Source organism: Pipistrellus hanaki (assembly GCF_964339955.1).
Source record: "Pipistrellus hanaki genome assembly, chromosome: 2".
Taxonomy (NCBI): Eukaryota; Metazoa; Chordata; class Mammalia; order Chiroptera; family Vespertilionidae; genus Pipistrellus; species Pipistrellus hanaki.
The window spans coordinates 108,646,230-108,661,357 of NC_140504.1; the positions used below are offsets into that span (position 1 = coordinate 108,646,230).

Consider the following 15,128-nt stretch of genomic DNA (forward strand, 5'->3'; position numbering starts at 1 on the left):
TTTCGCAGTTTCCCTGACGGGGCGGAGTTTCAGGGTGGAGCCTACAGCCTTGGCTTCTATCAGCCTTGTCTTATGGGGCTCCTGAGTCTCAGTAATCCCCAGGGTCCTTCAGTACTCGTTGCAAGCACCTCTGAGAGAAAGGTGCCCTCGATTTTCGCCTGCTACCAAACAGTCTAGGCTAGGGGTGTCGAACTCAATCAGAGAAGGGGCCAAAATCTAAAATCCAGCCTAAATTGCGGGCCAAATGGTTTACTGAACAATCATAAACTGACAATGTCATAAACTGACAGCGGAGTGCAGTGATGACAGCGCGGTGCGGGCCACATTGCAAGGCCTGGCGGGCTGGATTTGGCCCGCGGGCCTTGTGTTTGACACATGTGGTCTAGGCTCTCCCCCAATGAGCCCAGAACTGGGGTTCAGTTCAGTTGGAAGTGGAGTTGGAGGTGGTGTTCAGAGCAGTCCAGAACTTTTGTCTCCTTCCCACCAGGGCAATCCCGTGGCACAGCCAACCGTCCCTTCTCTGTGTGCAATGTGCGCGCCTCCAGGACCGCCTCTCACCGCTCCCCCGGGGTTCCGCCTTACAGCCCAGCTCCCTATGGATGAGCCTGGGTCCTCAGAGTCTGGCCTAGAACTGGGGTTTAGAGCAGTCGGAACTGGGGCCCAGCACAGTCTGGAGCCTTTGTCTCCTTCCTGCCAGGGCAATCTAGCAGCAGAGTCGACAGTCCTCTGCGTGCAATCCTCTCTCTTTATTTCTTAATGAGTCTGGCTAGGGGTTTATCAATCTTGCTTATTTTTTCAAAGATCCAGCTCTTGGTTTCATTGATTTTTTGTATTGTCATTTGTTTCTGCTCTATTTACTATATTGTCATTTATTTCCTTCTACTTACTCTGGGCTTTTCTTATTGTTCACTTTCTAATATTATAAGTTGTAGGGTTAAGTAGTTTATTATTAATGTTTCTTATTTTATGAGTTAGGCCTATGAACTTCCCTCTCAGGGCTGCTTTTGCTATGTCCCAGAGATTTTGGGTTGTTGTGTGCTCATTTTCATTGGTTTATAGAAAGTAGTTTATTTTTTATTTTTTATTTTTTTCTTGATCTCATTGGTAACCCATTCATTGTTTAATAAAATACTATTTAGCCTCCATGTTTTGGGGTGTTTTTACTATCATTAGTTGATTTCTAATTTCATTCCACTGTGATCTGAGAGATGATTTATATGATTTCAATCTTATTGAACTTGTATCCTAACATATATCCCTGTGAATGTCCCATTTGCACTTGAAAAGAATGTATATTCTGCAGCTTTGGGGTGAAATGTCAATTAAACCAATCTGATCCAATATGTCCTTGAAAGTCACTGTTTATTTATTAATTTTTTATCTGAAAGATCTATCCAGTGACATCAGAAGGGTGTTAAAGTCCCCTACTATGACTGTATTATGGTCCTCTAAAAATTTTTTACTTATTTAGGTGCTTCTATATTGGGTGCATGTATGCTTACCAGTGTTATACCCTCTTGTTGGACTGATCCCTTTAATATTACATAGTGACTTTTGTTGTCTCTTGTGATGACCTTCATTCTGAAGTCTATTTTTTCAGATATGAGTATTGCTACACCAGCTTTTTTTTTTTTTTTTTTTTTTTTTTTTTTTTTTTTTTTCCTTTGCATAGAGAACTTTTTTCCATCTCTTCATTCTCATCCTATGTGAGAATTTTTGTTCTAAGGTGTATCTCTTGTAGATAGCGCATAGTTGGATCATGTTTTTGTATCCATTCAATTACCTTATGTCTTTTAATCAGAGCATTTAATCCATTTACATTTAAGGTTATTATTGATAAGTACTTACTTATTGCCATTTCAATTCTGTATGACTAGGTTTCTCTCTATATATATATTCTTCTCATATTCTCTATTCTTTCCTTTAGCATTTCTTGTAATGCAGGGTTGGTGATGATGAACTCCTTTAGCCTTTTTGTTTGTTTGGAAGCCATTTATTTCACCATCTATTTTGAATGATAGCCTTGCTGGATATAGTAATCTTGGTCTAGATCACATGTGTCAAACACAAGGCCCGCGGGCCAAATCCAGCCCGCCAGGCCTTGCTATGTGGCCCGCACCGCGCTGTCATCACTGCACTCCGCTGTCAGTTTATGACATTGTCAGTTTATGACTGTTCAGTAAACCATTCGGCCTGCGATTTAGGCTGGATTTTAGATTTTGGCCCCTTCTCTGATTGAGTTCGACACCCCTAGTCTAGATCCTTGCTTCCCATTACCTTGTGGACTTTATGCTATTCTATTCTGGTCTGTAGAGTGTCTGATGAAAAAGCAGATGGCAACCTTATGGGAGCTCCTTTGTATGTAATAATTTGCTTTTCTCTTGCTGCCTTTAAGATTCTCTATTTGTCGTTACTTTTTTACATTCTAATTATAATGTGTCTGGGTGTGGGCCTGTTTGGGTTCTTCTTGCTTGGGACTCTCTATGCCACCTGAACTTTTGTGACTTTTTTCTTGACCAGGTTAGGGAAATTTTCTTCCATGATGCCTTCAAACACATTCTCTATCCCTTGTTCCCTTTCTTCCCCTTCTGGAACACCTATTGCTTCATTTCATGTTTCCCCACAGCTTTCTCAAGCTGCCCTCTTGCTTTGTAATTGCTTTTTCTTTTGGTTCTCTGATTGAATGATTTTTCTACCATGTCTTCTAATTCACTGATCTGATCCTCAGCTTCCCCTAATCTATTGTGTACTCCCTTCCAATGTGTTCTTTATTTGTGCTATGTCATTCTTTATTTTCAACTGTTCTTTTTTTTTTTTTTTTTCCAGTTTATATCTTTTTTCATGCTGTTGAGCATCTTTACCATCATTGTTCTGAATTCTATATCAGATAAATTTTTTATCTCCATTTCTTTTATCTCTTCTTCTGGAGAATTCTCTTATTCTTTCATTTGGATGTTGTTTATCTCCTCATTTTGGCTGCCTGTTTGGGTTTGTGACTATGTATTAGGTAGCTCTGCTATGCCTCTCATTTTCTAGTGCAGAATAGTGTCAAATGCTGTTTCTGATTAATTAGATAAGGTGAGAACTCAAAGCCTGCAGAGACCACTTCAGCCTGCAGACTGATTGGATTCAGTCTTGAGTAGCCCTCAGGCAATCATCCACAGGTAGTGAGAGGTTTTCCAATAGGGTGGCACAAGTGCTTCTGCCTAGCAGCTAATTATTATCCTCAGTCTCATAATGGGCTTCAGAAACTCTTCACTGTGGGGCAAGGTGTTTTCCAATAGAATGGGTTAACTATCTTGCCCCCCAGGCAAAACCCCCTGGATAGCAAATATATGCTTGAGAAAGGTGTCCTCCACAGCATGAGGGTATGACTCAGCACAGGAAACCGGGGTGTCTGCCTTCTGACCTCTAACCCCAGAGTCCCCAACCCTGGCTTCTGCTCACACAGTTCCAGTATAATCTCCCTCTTCCAGAGCACAGGTGAGTGGTTGCACATGAAATTTTGTATGTTGGTCTTTTAAGAGGGTGCTTGCATTTCCAGCTGTCTTTCCCCTGCAGACAGCATTCCTGATGCTTTTCACAGCCAGATATTATGTGGGTACCTTTCTTAGTTCTGGTGCTCTCTGCTGGGGGGCCCAGCTTGGGGATTAGATATCAGAGTTTTCAGTGGCAACCCTCCACAGCTGAGATATCTCTCTTGAACATCAGCTGCTGTCTGGGAGCCCAGCCAGCCCTTTCACACCTCTGCCCTTCATACCAGCTTCTATGTGGTCTCCACTTTCCATCCTTGGTTATCAGGGTTCTCTCCAGGTAGTCTTTAGTTGATTATTCAGGATGTATTTTTGTCATAATTCCAGTTTGGTCCTGGGAGCATTTTTGTGCCACCATTTTTAATCTCTGGAGACCAATTTGGGATACTAGAGCAAAGAGTTCTTGCTTAGGGTTTGGATGTGGAGGGTGAGGGAAACAGAGGAAGCAGAATAAGTGTTAGTAGGTATTCAGAATATTTATCACTGGATTCTTCCATTAACCAGATCAGTTACTGAGTGAACCTCCCTTTCCTGGTGGCTCGGTGGCTCTGTTTTTATTTTTCTGTAATAACAGGACAAAATACTGAGCCTCTAAGGCTGTTGGAAAACAAAATGGATAATATTGATCTCAGTCTTTCTGAAAAGAGACACTGGAGGCTCTGGGGGTGGATGAAAATCCCTTCTTGATGTTACCATCGGGCAAACATACATATTCAATATAAAGTAGATATATCAACCCTCTCAACAGTCCTATGAGGTAGATATTGTTATTTGATACCATTGTAATTTAACCTAGTTATGAATAACTGGTAAGTAGCAAAGGAAAGGTCAAATATTGTAGTGTGCTCCATAAGGTCTGAGTGAAGTAGGGAAGTTACTTTCCTGTCAGTCACACCTGGGAACAGGTCATTTCCCAGAGTAGGTGTGGGCATTGCAAGTGTGGGAAGATTTGAGATATTTAAGCTCCTAAACAAAATAGTTTGTTTTCTCAGTCTCTTGCTCTTGTGTTCTTTAGACTCTTGGGATTCCTGTTGCAGGGTGCGTGCCCTCTTGGGTCCCCTGCACTTCCCTACATGGCCCACAGCCATGTGGTCCAACACACAATGAACTAATGGAAGCTTCATGCTACACTGGACCCAGCTCCACCATGGACACTGGCTTTGCTTCTAGCTCAGCTGAATTCCTAGCTGCACATTTTCCTGGACTGGACTAAGGGAAATGGAACTTTGGAAACCCAAGAATGGAATTCCACTCAAATTAAGCTTTCTACCACATATCATCCTCCCATGTGGGCCTCTCAAAATGCTTCTTCCAGTGGTATCCCAAGAATCCCCCTCGCACTAGCAGCAGAGAAAGGCCATTCACGCATTTCTCTGTTAACATTATGATTCATTTTATAGGGGTGGAGACTGAGACCTGGGGAGTTTGTGCATCACCTGGTGTGGAGCATTGGAGGTGAGCAGTTACAGAATAGAGTTACTTGGCATCATCTTGAAGATGAAAGAAAAGAGAGGTCCTCATGCTTGTTAATGCTCAGCTTTAAGATCTCAACATGGAGCAGAGGGATCCCTACAGTGTGGTTTTATAATGCATTTCAAGAAGGTAAAGTGGGGAGGAGGATGCCTCAGGCCTCCTTGAAAGTGCAGGACAGACACCATTCTCTGCCCCCTGGGGGTGGGGCCAGAAGCTGACAGCAGGAATGCTATGTGCCTCACTGTGTCTAGGCCACCCAGGGCTGGAAAGGTGGGAGGGAATTGACAGGACCTTAGTCTGCACCAAAGCCCTGGGCCTTTAAGAGCACTCCACTTACCCTCTGGTACTCTGTCACTCAGTCAGCCCAGCTTTAACACTGGTCCAGGACCTGTGTCCTTACACCAGACACAGGAAAGAGGAGTGATGGTATAAGCTTTTCCAAATTAAACCATCCTTCTAGGCCACCACTGGCTTGCTAAGGATCATCTCAATGCCTAGCACAAAGTCTGATAACCGAAAGGGATTTCCTGAGCCAATGGATAAATATCCAATGGAAGTCAGTGTCCCCAACCTCTAGCTTCCCTCAGCAGCTTCAGAGCCTGAGATCTGGGCCCCTGACCTGGCTGCTGGCTGGTCAAAGAAGTGACTTTTCTCCCCACTGCTTACCTTCCTGCGTCCTGGAAAAGAATCCCCAGACACAAAAGCCTAGAGAGCACAGAGGAAATGCCCGAAGGGAAGCTCACTATGGGGGACAGCAGGCAGGAGCCCTGAAACTAGGCCCAAATCTGCAGCCAGCAAGCTGTGTGGCCTTGGGCACCTCATTTAACCTCTCTGTGCCTCTCTTTTCATCTCCAAAATGAAGATACAGCACAGAAGGTAAGGGCAGGTGGGCTCTGACATTGGTTAGCCTGATTTTGAATCCTAGTTTGACCACTTTCCTCAGATTTTTTTACTAAGGCCTGGTTATACCCATGCGATAGGCCTCAGTGCTCTAATTGCTGAAATGAATAAAAATAGTATCTACTAATACACTGTTGGGAGGTTAATATAACTAATTTATAGACATGTTTCTGGACAGTGCCTGGCACCCAAGAAGTGAGTTATTGTTATTGTAATGTTCCCTTGTTTAAATGATAAAGGGCTGCTCTCCTGGCCTCCTAGGGTTTTGGTGATGCCCTGGCATCATGAATAAAAAACCTGGGAGGAATTTGGTAGCTACCTGGTTTCTTTTGTTTTCAAGACTGGAAACTCCTCCCCTTAGTGGTGCTAGCCACTCACCCCAGCTGACTGCTCTCCATAACAAAAGGCAAGGCCTGGTTGGCCCACCAGGTCTTTACCCCAGAACTGGCCGGCTCCTGCTGCCCAGAAAACCACAGTGGCTGTTTTTTCAACAACCACTGGTGTCAGTGTCTAGAGCATCTAAAGAAGACAAGACCCAGTTAGACCCCAAAGATTTAGGCTGTTTCCAAATTTGGGGTTTCTCAGAGAGGAGCCCACTTTTGGAATTTCCTCCAAAGTTCAGTGAGGCTCTTCCTGTTCCAAGCTTGGCCCATTTGGCCCTGGGAAGAACCAGGAAATGCCCTTGGGGGCTAGGGAGGAGCTGGGGTAAAGGCAAAGTTTTCAAAGTCCTTTTCCATTAAGTTTAAGAATGGGGTGAGCTGAAACCGGTTTGGCTCAGTGGATAGAGCTTCGGTCTGTGGACTGAAAGGTCCCAGATTCGATTCTGGTCAAAGGCATGTACATTGGTTGCGGGCACATCCCCAGTTGGGGGTGTGCAGGAGGCAGCTGGTCGATGTTTCTCTCTCATGGATGTTTCTAGCTCTCTATCTCTCTCCCTTCCTCTCTGTAAAGAAAAAAAAAAAAAAAAGAATGGGGTGAAAGGGTCCAAAAGTATTAAACAGAAAACCTGACCACTGCTGATTTGGTTTTCACCTTCTCCTTAGCTCCTGTCTGACTCTGAATGGCACAGGAGGTTCTAGAAGGCCAAAGGCAGGTGCTTTAGGTTACAAAGGTGCATAATTGGCCTCAACCTGACATCAGCCCCCAGTCCAGGAACCCCAGAGAATGAAAGCTTCGGAATGGTGTGCCACGGTTCCACATCCTTTCCTCTGCAGTCCCGAGCACCACAGAGTGAAATGTCGCTCAGGTTTGTATTTCTCACCTGGTTCCCAATTGGAAAGCAGGCGCAGACTTTGACCTGAAAATATTGCAGGCAAAGGCAGCTTAGTCCCCTTCCCTTTAATCCCATGCCCAGCAGGAGGCACAGCTTTCTCACTCCTGGGAGTGGGGTCTGAGGCACCTGCTGCTCTTCCCAGTTAGTTGTTCTTCTCATCACTTTTGTTTTCACAGATACCAATGTTCTGGCATTTAATAGCCATCAACCACCCAGATCTAGATACTTCCAAATACAGGTTAATCATGTTCTTTTAGCATGTCCTCCCTATGCCTGTTTCATCCCCCCCTCCCCGCCCCCTTCAAATAACCCAGATCATTTACTACTGTTCAATTAAAATTATCCCCAGCCTAGATCTCTAATAAAATAATTAGATGCCAAGAAGGAAGCTACCATAAGAAATCTATAAACAACAACTAAAATATTGAAGGAGCCTCCAATGTGACTGGGCAAACCATAGGCCCCAGGCTTTGAGAAATGCCTGTTACTGGGTTACACCTGCTCACAATTTACTCTCCTTAGGAGAAAAAGCATCTCAGGACAAACTACCTGCACAGGCCCAGAGGTCTAACTCATTCAGGGCTCGACTGCTAGCCCCAAGACTTAGGACTTCCTGTTGGAGGCTGAGGGGGCTTCCTTTCCTCCTTGACAATCTGTGGTTGTTGGTCTACATCAGTGGTTCTCATCGAGGGTTCATTCTGTGCCCCGGAGTACATTGACAATGTCTGGAGATACTCTTGGTTGTCACTCATGGCCAGGGCGGGAAGGGGCTGAGGTGGGGGAGTCTAATGGGTAGAGACCAGGGATACTGCAGAAACCTGTGGTGTAAAGGGCCGCCTCCACAACAGAATTACTTAGCCCCAAACATCAGCAATGCTGGTGCTGAGAAACCCTAGCCCAGAAGCCAATTTCAGGTTTTTTCCAAACAAAGCCTGGGCAACGCTGGGCTGCCTGTGATCCCCTCAAGGACTGGAACACCTGGGGCTGCACCCAAGGACTACTATCAGCTGGTGAAACTTTTCCAGCGCATTTCTTTCTGCAACAGAAATTGTCCCATGCACTGAATTGCACTTTAAATGACAGAACTGACTCTAATAAAATGCTCAAGACCCTCTCCAGAGTGGTGCTCCGTCCCTGCCCTTTCAGATGGGGATGGTGGAAAGATGCCAGTCTTTTCTTTTAGGAGAAAGAAACTGAAGACAGAAAAATAGCAATGCTGAAAAATGGCCAGAAGTCATCCCACTTAGTTTATTTCATGAGATTCTCAGCACGTAGTGAGTGTACTTTCCTAGGAAAAAATTTTGTCTCAGTTTACATTATAAATTATTTTACAAATATAGAACTGTGTTAGAAACAATATTTATAAAAGTCCATAGGATTTTCACATAAAATAATATCCCCTGAAACTGGATTTTGTGCACAGTGTGGGAGGGCAGTCTCTTTGGTTCTTTCTGCAGGCAAGCCTTGGATACTGCAGTGTCTGTGCCAGACCATTCCTAGAAAGGAAGTGTCCTCTTTTTTTGCTGTGGGAGGGGGAGATCTTGCCTTCAATTTGTAAAAAAACAAAAACAAAAACCCCAAAACCGTAACCTCTGTGAAGCGCAATAAAACCAGGCACGCCTGTCCATAATATTTAAATATTTAAATAATGGTGATGTTACTTGTACCTCAACAAGCTACTTTAAAAATAGTTTTCTGTAAGTTATTTCAAAATAAAAATTTAAGAGTAATGCTGTGAGTTTCAAGAAAGAATCCACAGCCGGGACCGGTTTGGCTCAGTGGATAGAGCGTTGGCCTGGGGACCGAAAGGTCCTGGGTTCGGCGCATCCCCAGTGGGGGGTGTGCAGGAGGCAGCTGATGGATGATTCTCTCTCATCGATGTTTCTAACTCTCTATCCCTCTCTCTTCCTCTCTGTGAAAAATATATTTAAAAAAAAAAAAAAGAAAGAATCCACAGAGGAAAGCTAATTTTTTGACAATGTACTAGTATTCCTTTAAAAAAAAAATAATTAAAACCCCAAACCAACCACATGGCACTAAGGCAATTCATAGGACATTATCTTCGTCTTAATGTAACATTATTCCAATAAAATCAACTAATACTTTTTGGATAAGTTCAAGTTCAAGCAATGACTGGGTGTCTGCCAGGCACCAGGCTCTCTGCTGGGTGCTGGGAGGCTAACCATACAAATTATTCAAATGAAAATACCTCTTGGGAAGTAAAAGGGAGTGCTAAAAATAAATTATATATTTTAAAAATTTACCACAAATGGTAAATGTTTTGGGAAAAAACATTTGTGGTAAATAAAAATTCAATTTAAAAGCTATTTTTATTAAAATTCTAATACTTTGTTTAAAGAAAAATCCAGGACACATGCTAAAAGGAACAGGATGTAAAGGTTTGCGAGGACAATGGTCAGCCCAGGCCTCAGGAATTTGACGGCAGAAGTAACAGGGAGGTGGGGGTCCATCTGTGCTGCTCAAGGGAACATCTCAAGTGACATTTTTTTCAACTGGAATCTTTGGTCCAGAGTGATCTAGCTCATTCCTACTCTCTATGCACTGTCTGCCCTCAGAACTAGAAACACAAAGCTATAAGCACCAACCTTTGAGCCAGACTGCCTGGACCTGACCCTGCCCTGCTGCCTGGAGAGAGCCACCTGACATCCTGGTGCTTCACAGCCTCATATGAAAATGAGGCAGTAACATCAGTCTCCCAGGCTGTGAGGGTTAACGAGTGCAGTGGTATCTACCATGTATCAGATGCTGAGCATGAGTAAAGGGGACTCATGAGCTGGATAGAGCTCATGGGTATGGGGGTTTTTCCCAGTACAGTATTTTTTTAAACTTCAGCGGCCAAGAATTTAAATGGAGGTTTCCTATAAAATACAGATGTGTCTTTTCTAGGAAAATCAGAATGCTGCCAGGCAGAAGGAAAGAATTAGCTGTCCACAGCAGCCTTCAGTGGGTCAGTCCCAACTACTCCCTGATGCTTCCAATGCCAATTGCTATCTTTTTCCTCCCCAATAACGTCATTCACTTTTTTTTTTTTTAGCTAGCCATGTACACATTTGAGTTTGTAACCCTGATCTACAGTAATGAACAGAACAGATGTAGTCCCTTGTCCTCACAGGGCTCACTGTCATCCTGGGTCAGAGTAGGATGGCTGTCTCTCCAGAGAGGCCCTATCCTGAGCAACCTGGAGAAGCATGCTGGGTTGTAGAAAGAGTTGTCTTATACACCCAGGCTACTCCCAGATGTGGTTAATGGACCAGATCAGCCAGGAGCTCCAGAGAAACGCAGAACCTGCTCCAGATCAGCTGCCTTGGAATCTGGATTTTAACAAGAGCTCAGGTGTACATCTTCAAGTCTATACCTCAGAGCCCTCCCGCGAGTAGATGAGGCTGTTGACCATGCTGAAGTTGTAGAAAGGCGGGCTGAAGGGACTGCTCTGCCCCGCACCAGTGCTGGCAGGGAAAGGGCTATAGTAGGAAGATCTCTGGCTGCTGCCATTGCTGGTGCTGGTGCTCAGCTGCAGGTTGTCTGAGGCTTCGGAGACGGAGCTGGCAGGAAACGTGCTGCTGGAGGGCAGGTGGGCCCCCTGGATCCCTAGGGGGTGGCCGCCAGCCACAGCTCGCTGGGCACTCCCAGTGCTGCTGGCACTTAAGGTGCTGAGGCTGCTGAAGAAGGTGCTGAGGCAAGGAGTGGAGGTGAGCCCAGCACCTCCAGGGGAGGAGACACTCTTGGTGCCCTCAGGAGGCTCTGGAGACTGGGAAGGCCTTAGCAGAGCAGAGGGGCTGTCTTCTTCCAGCTTCCCACCCACTCCAGCCCCTAATCCTGAGGACAGACCCTCTTCTGATTTTGAGGTCCCTGCAGCCACCGCGGAGCTGCTGCTGGCCTCAGAGCGGCGCTTTCGCTTTCGGCGGAAGTTCCCGTTATCAAACATTTTCTCACAGTTTGGATCCAGAGTCCAGTAATTACCTTTCCCTGTGTAGATAAAAAGACAGGTGTTAGAGAAGGAGCTAGTTTATGCCTGCTCATTCAGCTTCTATTTTTAGAGAAGGAGAGCAGACTTTCATTAAACGCTGATGAAAAAAAAATGAAGAGCTTCTTTTCACTTTCTCTTCTATTTCCCCATATAAATGTGTACAAATTTTAAAAAATAAAATTGCTTGGTGTTTAAAAAATAAATAAATAAATAAATAAATAAATAAATAAATAAAAACACTGATGAAGATGCTCAGTCACCTATACTGTCTAGAGTTATTCTTATGGAAAAGATTTTACTTACCTTTAAAGAGAAATCTGGAACAAAGGTTCTTTCTGTCTGCTTTTATCTCCTCCTGGTAGTGTCTGCTACTTAAATTTTAAAACCTAATTCAATTCATGAGGCACTTATGGAGTGGCCTCACAAAATCCTGGTGCTATTTAGTAGGGCTAGGAATTGGCCCCACCTCATAGGTTGGTTGTGAGGATTAAATGATATCTTTGGCCAGTAACTGGCAGCACACAGTAAGCAGTGCAAAAACAGTGTCTGCTATCACTATTATTTGCTGAAAGTGTATAACACTTGTCCCTAAAAATACTCCACTGGAAAAAGGCAATCTCAAATACCCAATCCCATGCCTTGCTGGACAGAAAAGACAGCAGGCAGTACTGAGCAAACACTTGTTTTAGCCTCTGGAATGGATGTTTGGAGGACAAGGGAATGCCTCTCCTGGAGTCTCTGTATCCCTCACCCTAAGCAGGAGGTGCCCCCACATCTCTTCCAGGTTTTCCCTCCCCTGGGCAAATCTCGGGGATCAGGGTCCCATTTAATGCCGAAAGTGCTATTCTCCTGCTTAGAAAATTTCCCTGGCAATTTATCTAACACAATCATCTTGGAGGATTTTATCTCTCAAAAGCTCTTTTCACTTGTGGCAAAAACAACTGCCAGTGTTTGAAAGTACTATTAAGCACTTATCCTGTACTGAGTGCCTTGCGCAGATAGCCTAGGCTACTCCTCACAGCTCCATGGAGATAGGCAATTTACTGCTTCCATTTCTCAGATGGGGAAACTGAAGTGCAGACTGGTTATTTGCCGTATTCCCAGTTAACAACAGTAGAGCCAGGAATGCTGTTGACTCCGCATACCTCACTAGCCCATTATGCTACCTTCACAAACTAACACACACTCCTCACATCCATTTTCTCCACTGACACATTCTCCACAAGGTCTCAGAAAAAAAAGTATTCATAACTACCATCTCAATAATGCTCTCACCTATCAGGATAATTATATTGTGCCACCTTTGTACCAAGCTCTTTGACAAGACACTCTACAGATCCTTGAACTTTTGGAAAGTCCGAGGAGTGCATGTAAAGTTTATGTGACCATCTCAGGTGCTTTACGGGCAGAGTTGGAAGATGCACGTCCAGAATTGCATGCCTGGTCCAGTGCAGTGATCACCAGCCCCAGGTGGCTGGTGGGCACCTGAAAAGTGGTTAATACAAAGCAAGATGTGGGGTAGACACACAGGGTTCTGAAGACTTGGTACCAAAAGTAATGTAAACTACCTCACTAATAATCTTTGTGCTTGTTACAGGTTGAAACAAATTTTGGTTTACATAAAAAACACATTAGGATGAAATTCACCGGTTTCTTTTTATTAATGTGGCTATAGAAAACTTAAAATCACATGAGGTTTATACTGTATTTCTACTAGAAACCACTATCTATTGTAATTTAAACAAAATTCTAAATCTCTGGAGTGTGCAACCGAAATGGTTTCTATTTCTTTTCTTTTTCTATCACAACTCTGCCCATACCTCCCTTGTCCTGGGCTCCATCTGAAAACCTCAAGTAGGATGCTGTTCCTCTGTTTTCAGCTTTTCCCCACCTCCTCTCCCCAGGTAGAGGGAAACAATTACAGCACTCCACTGTACCCCAACCCTCCACACCCCAGGGCTCAGATCAGAGAGAAGCAAATTGGGGGGGAGGGGGTAACTTGCATTTTCAAATACTTAAAGTACCAAAACCACAATTTGCAGGACTCAGCTGACGCTCTCGGATCCTTCTACCCCGTCTCATGTCTGTGCCACTTATCCTCTCGAGATAGGCAGAGGATCTGCTTTGTGAAGGACACCAGAGGCTCTCACCACCTCTTTTGTGAAATGTGATGGGATTCTCAGCTCATCCGAATCCCTCTATAGTCCCCTTCATCCGAGAGCTCACAGGCTCTCAGTCTACTTCCCCTCCGGCGGCACGGCTCAGACCCGCCAGCCGTCCGAGTGGAGGCTGGGGGCTGGGGGCGAGGGGCGAGCTTCTCCCTCCCGGGGTCCCCGCTCCAAGGATCCTCTGATACGTTTCTTGTCCTGTGGGTTCTCCTCACCCCAATCACACGAGATTTGGGTGGTTATCCCTCCACTGGCTCTCATCCGCAGTTAGAACCAGAAAACTCCGCGTGGACCCAAAGTCAGCCACGCCGAGAACACCTCCCCCCCACCCCACCCCGGTCCGCGCCGCTTCCCTGCGCTCAGGCCCGGGAGGAAGCACCTGCCCAGCCGCCCTCACCTGGGTCATCCTCGTCGCGGGGCACCTTCTTGAAGCAGTCGTTGAGCGACAGGTTGTGGCGAATGGAGTTCTGCCAGCCCGCCTTGCTGCGCTGGTAGAAGGGGAAGCTGTCGGCCACGAACTGGTAGATGTGGCTGAGCGTGAGCTTGCGCTCGGGCGCGCTCTGAATGGCCATGGCGATGAGCGCCGAGTAGGAGTAGGGCGGCCGCACCATCTTCATCAGGTCCTCGCGGCTGGCCACGGACAGCCAGCCCAGGTCGCAGGGTGCCGCGGGCCCCGAGGGCGCGGCGGGCGCGGCGGGCGCCAGGGGCCGCTGGGCGCAGGCGAAGGTGCCGGCGGCGGGCGGCGGCTGCAGGAAGGGCCCGCCGGCGCCCCGGGGCGGCGGCGGGGCGCCCAGGTAGGCGGCTGCCGAGGCGCCCGGGGCGGCGCCCGAGTTCGGGCCGTTGAGCCACAGGTACGGGTTGGCGGCGGCGGGAGCGGCGTAGTCGGCCAGCCCGTAGGGCGCCCTGGCGGCCGGGGGGGCGCCCGCGGCGGCGGCGGGGGCCAGGCCAGGCTGCGAGTACACGCCGCCGAAGTTGTCGCCACAGTAGAGAGACATGTCGGCGGACGCCGGCGGCTGCGGGGCGGCGGCTGCGGGGGGCGAGCGGGGCTGGTCTCGCCGCTCGGGCAAGAGCATCCCTCTGGAGCGACCGGCGGCGCTCGGCCCGCGATCGGCGACCGGCGCTCCGGGCGGGGCGGGCGGGCGCGCAGCGGGGCCGCCTCTTATACCTGCGCGGGCCCCGGGCGGCTGGGCGGGGGCCCTGGCGGCGCCCGCCCGCCCGCCCGCCCCACCTGCCGCCCCGGGGCGCCCCGCCCTGCAGCCCCTCCTCGCCGGGCCCGGAGCCCGGAGGCCAGGGGAGACTGACGACTCCAGGTGTAAGGCGAAGAGGACCCCTTCCTAGCTAATATAGTCTTAGCGCATGAAATAATATAACGAATATTAAAACAAAGAGATGATAACGAAGAGCACAAATACTTCTCCTAAGTCCGTGCGTTAGCTTTGGATGGCCTCTCGGGCCACCGGCCTAATTCCCTTTTTCTAACTTCAGCATCTGCACTTTTTGTGATTGAGGTACAGGATTCAGGTCTGGTCTCCACTGATCCGCTACCAGCTAAGCATAATAGATGTGATTTACAACTCTTTGGGATACTGAGTAGTTTATATTAACAGGCATCCTCTGTGATCAGAGGGACTGAAATCGGTTTTTAATTTCTCTAAACATATAACTATTTGTTCGTTCACATTCGGGCAGTATTTGTTCATTTTTATGTTCCCTGTGTGCATCCCTTTGGTGTGATTTGTCTTCAAAAGTAGAAGGATGAATGTTTCAAAGACATTTAAATAAGTGGGTTCAGA

General features: G+C 46.7%; 1 protein-coding gene across 1 annotated transcript; it reads right to left on the reverse strand.

Moving 5' to 3' along the window:
* Positions 1–10,041: 10,041 nt before the first annotated feature.
* Positions 10,042–14,408, reverse strand: FOXI3 (forkhead box I3; the record flags this gene model as incomplete). The annotated part of the gene is made up of 2 exons (XM_084871438.1): positions 10,042–11,166; positions 13,733–14,408. 2 exons carry the CDS (start codon positions 14,406–14,408, stop codon positions 10,550–10,552), a joined length of 1,293 nt encoding a protein of 430 aa, XP_084727564.1. The 3' UTR covers positions 10,042–10,549.
* Positions 14,409–15,128: the final 720 nt, after the last annotated feature.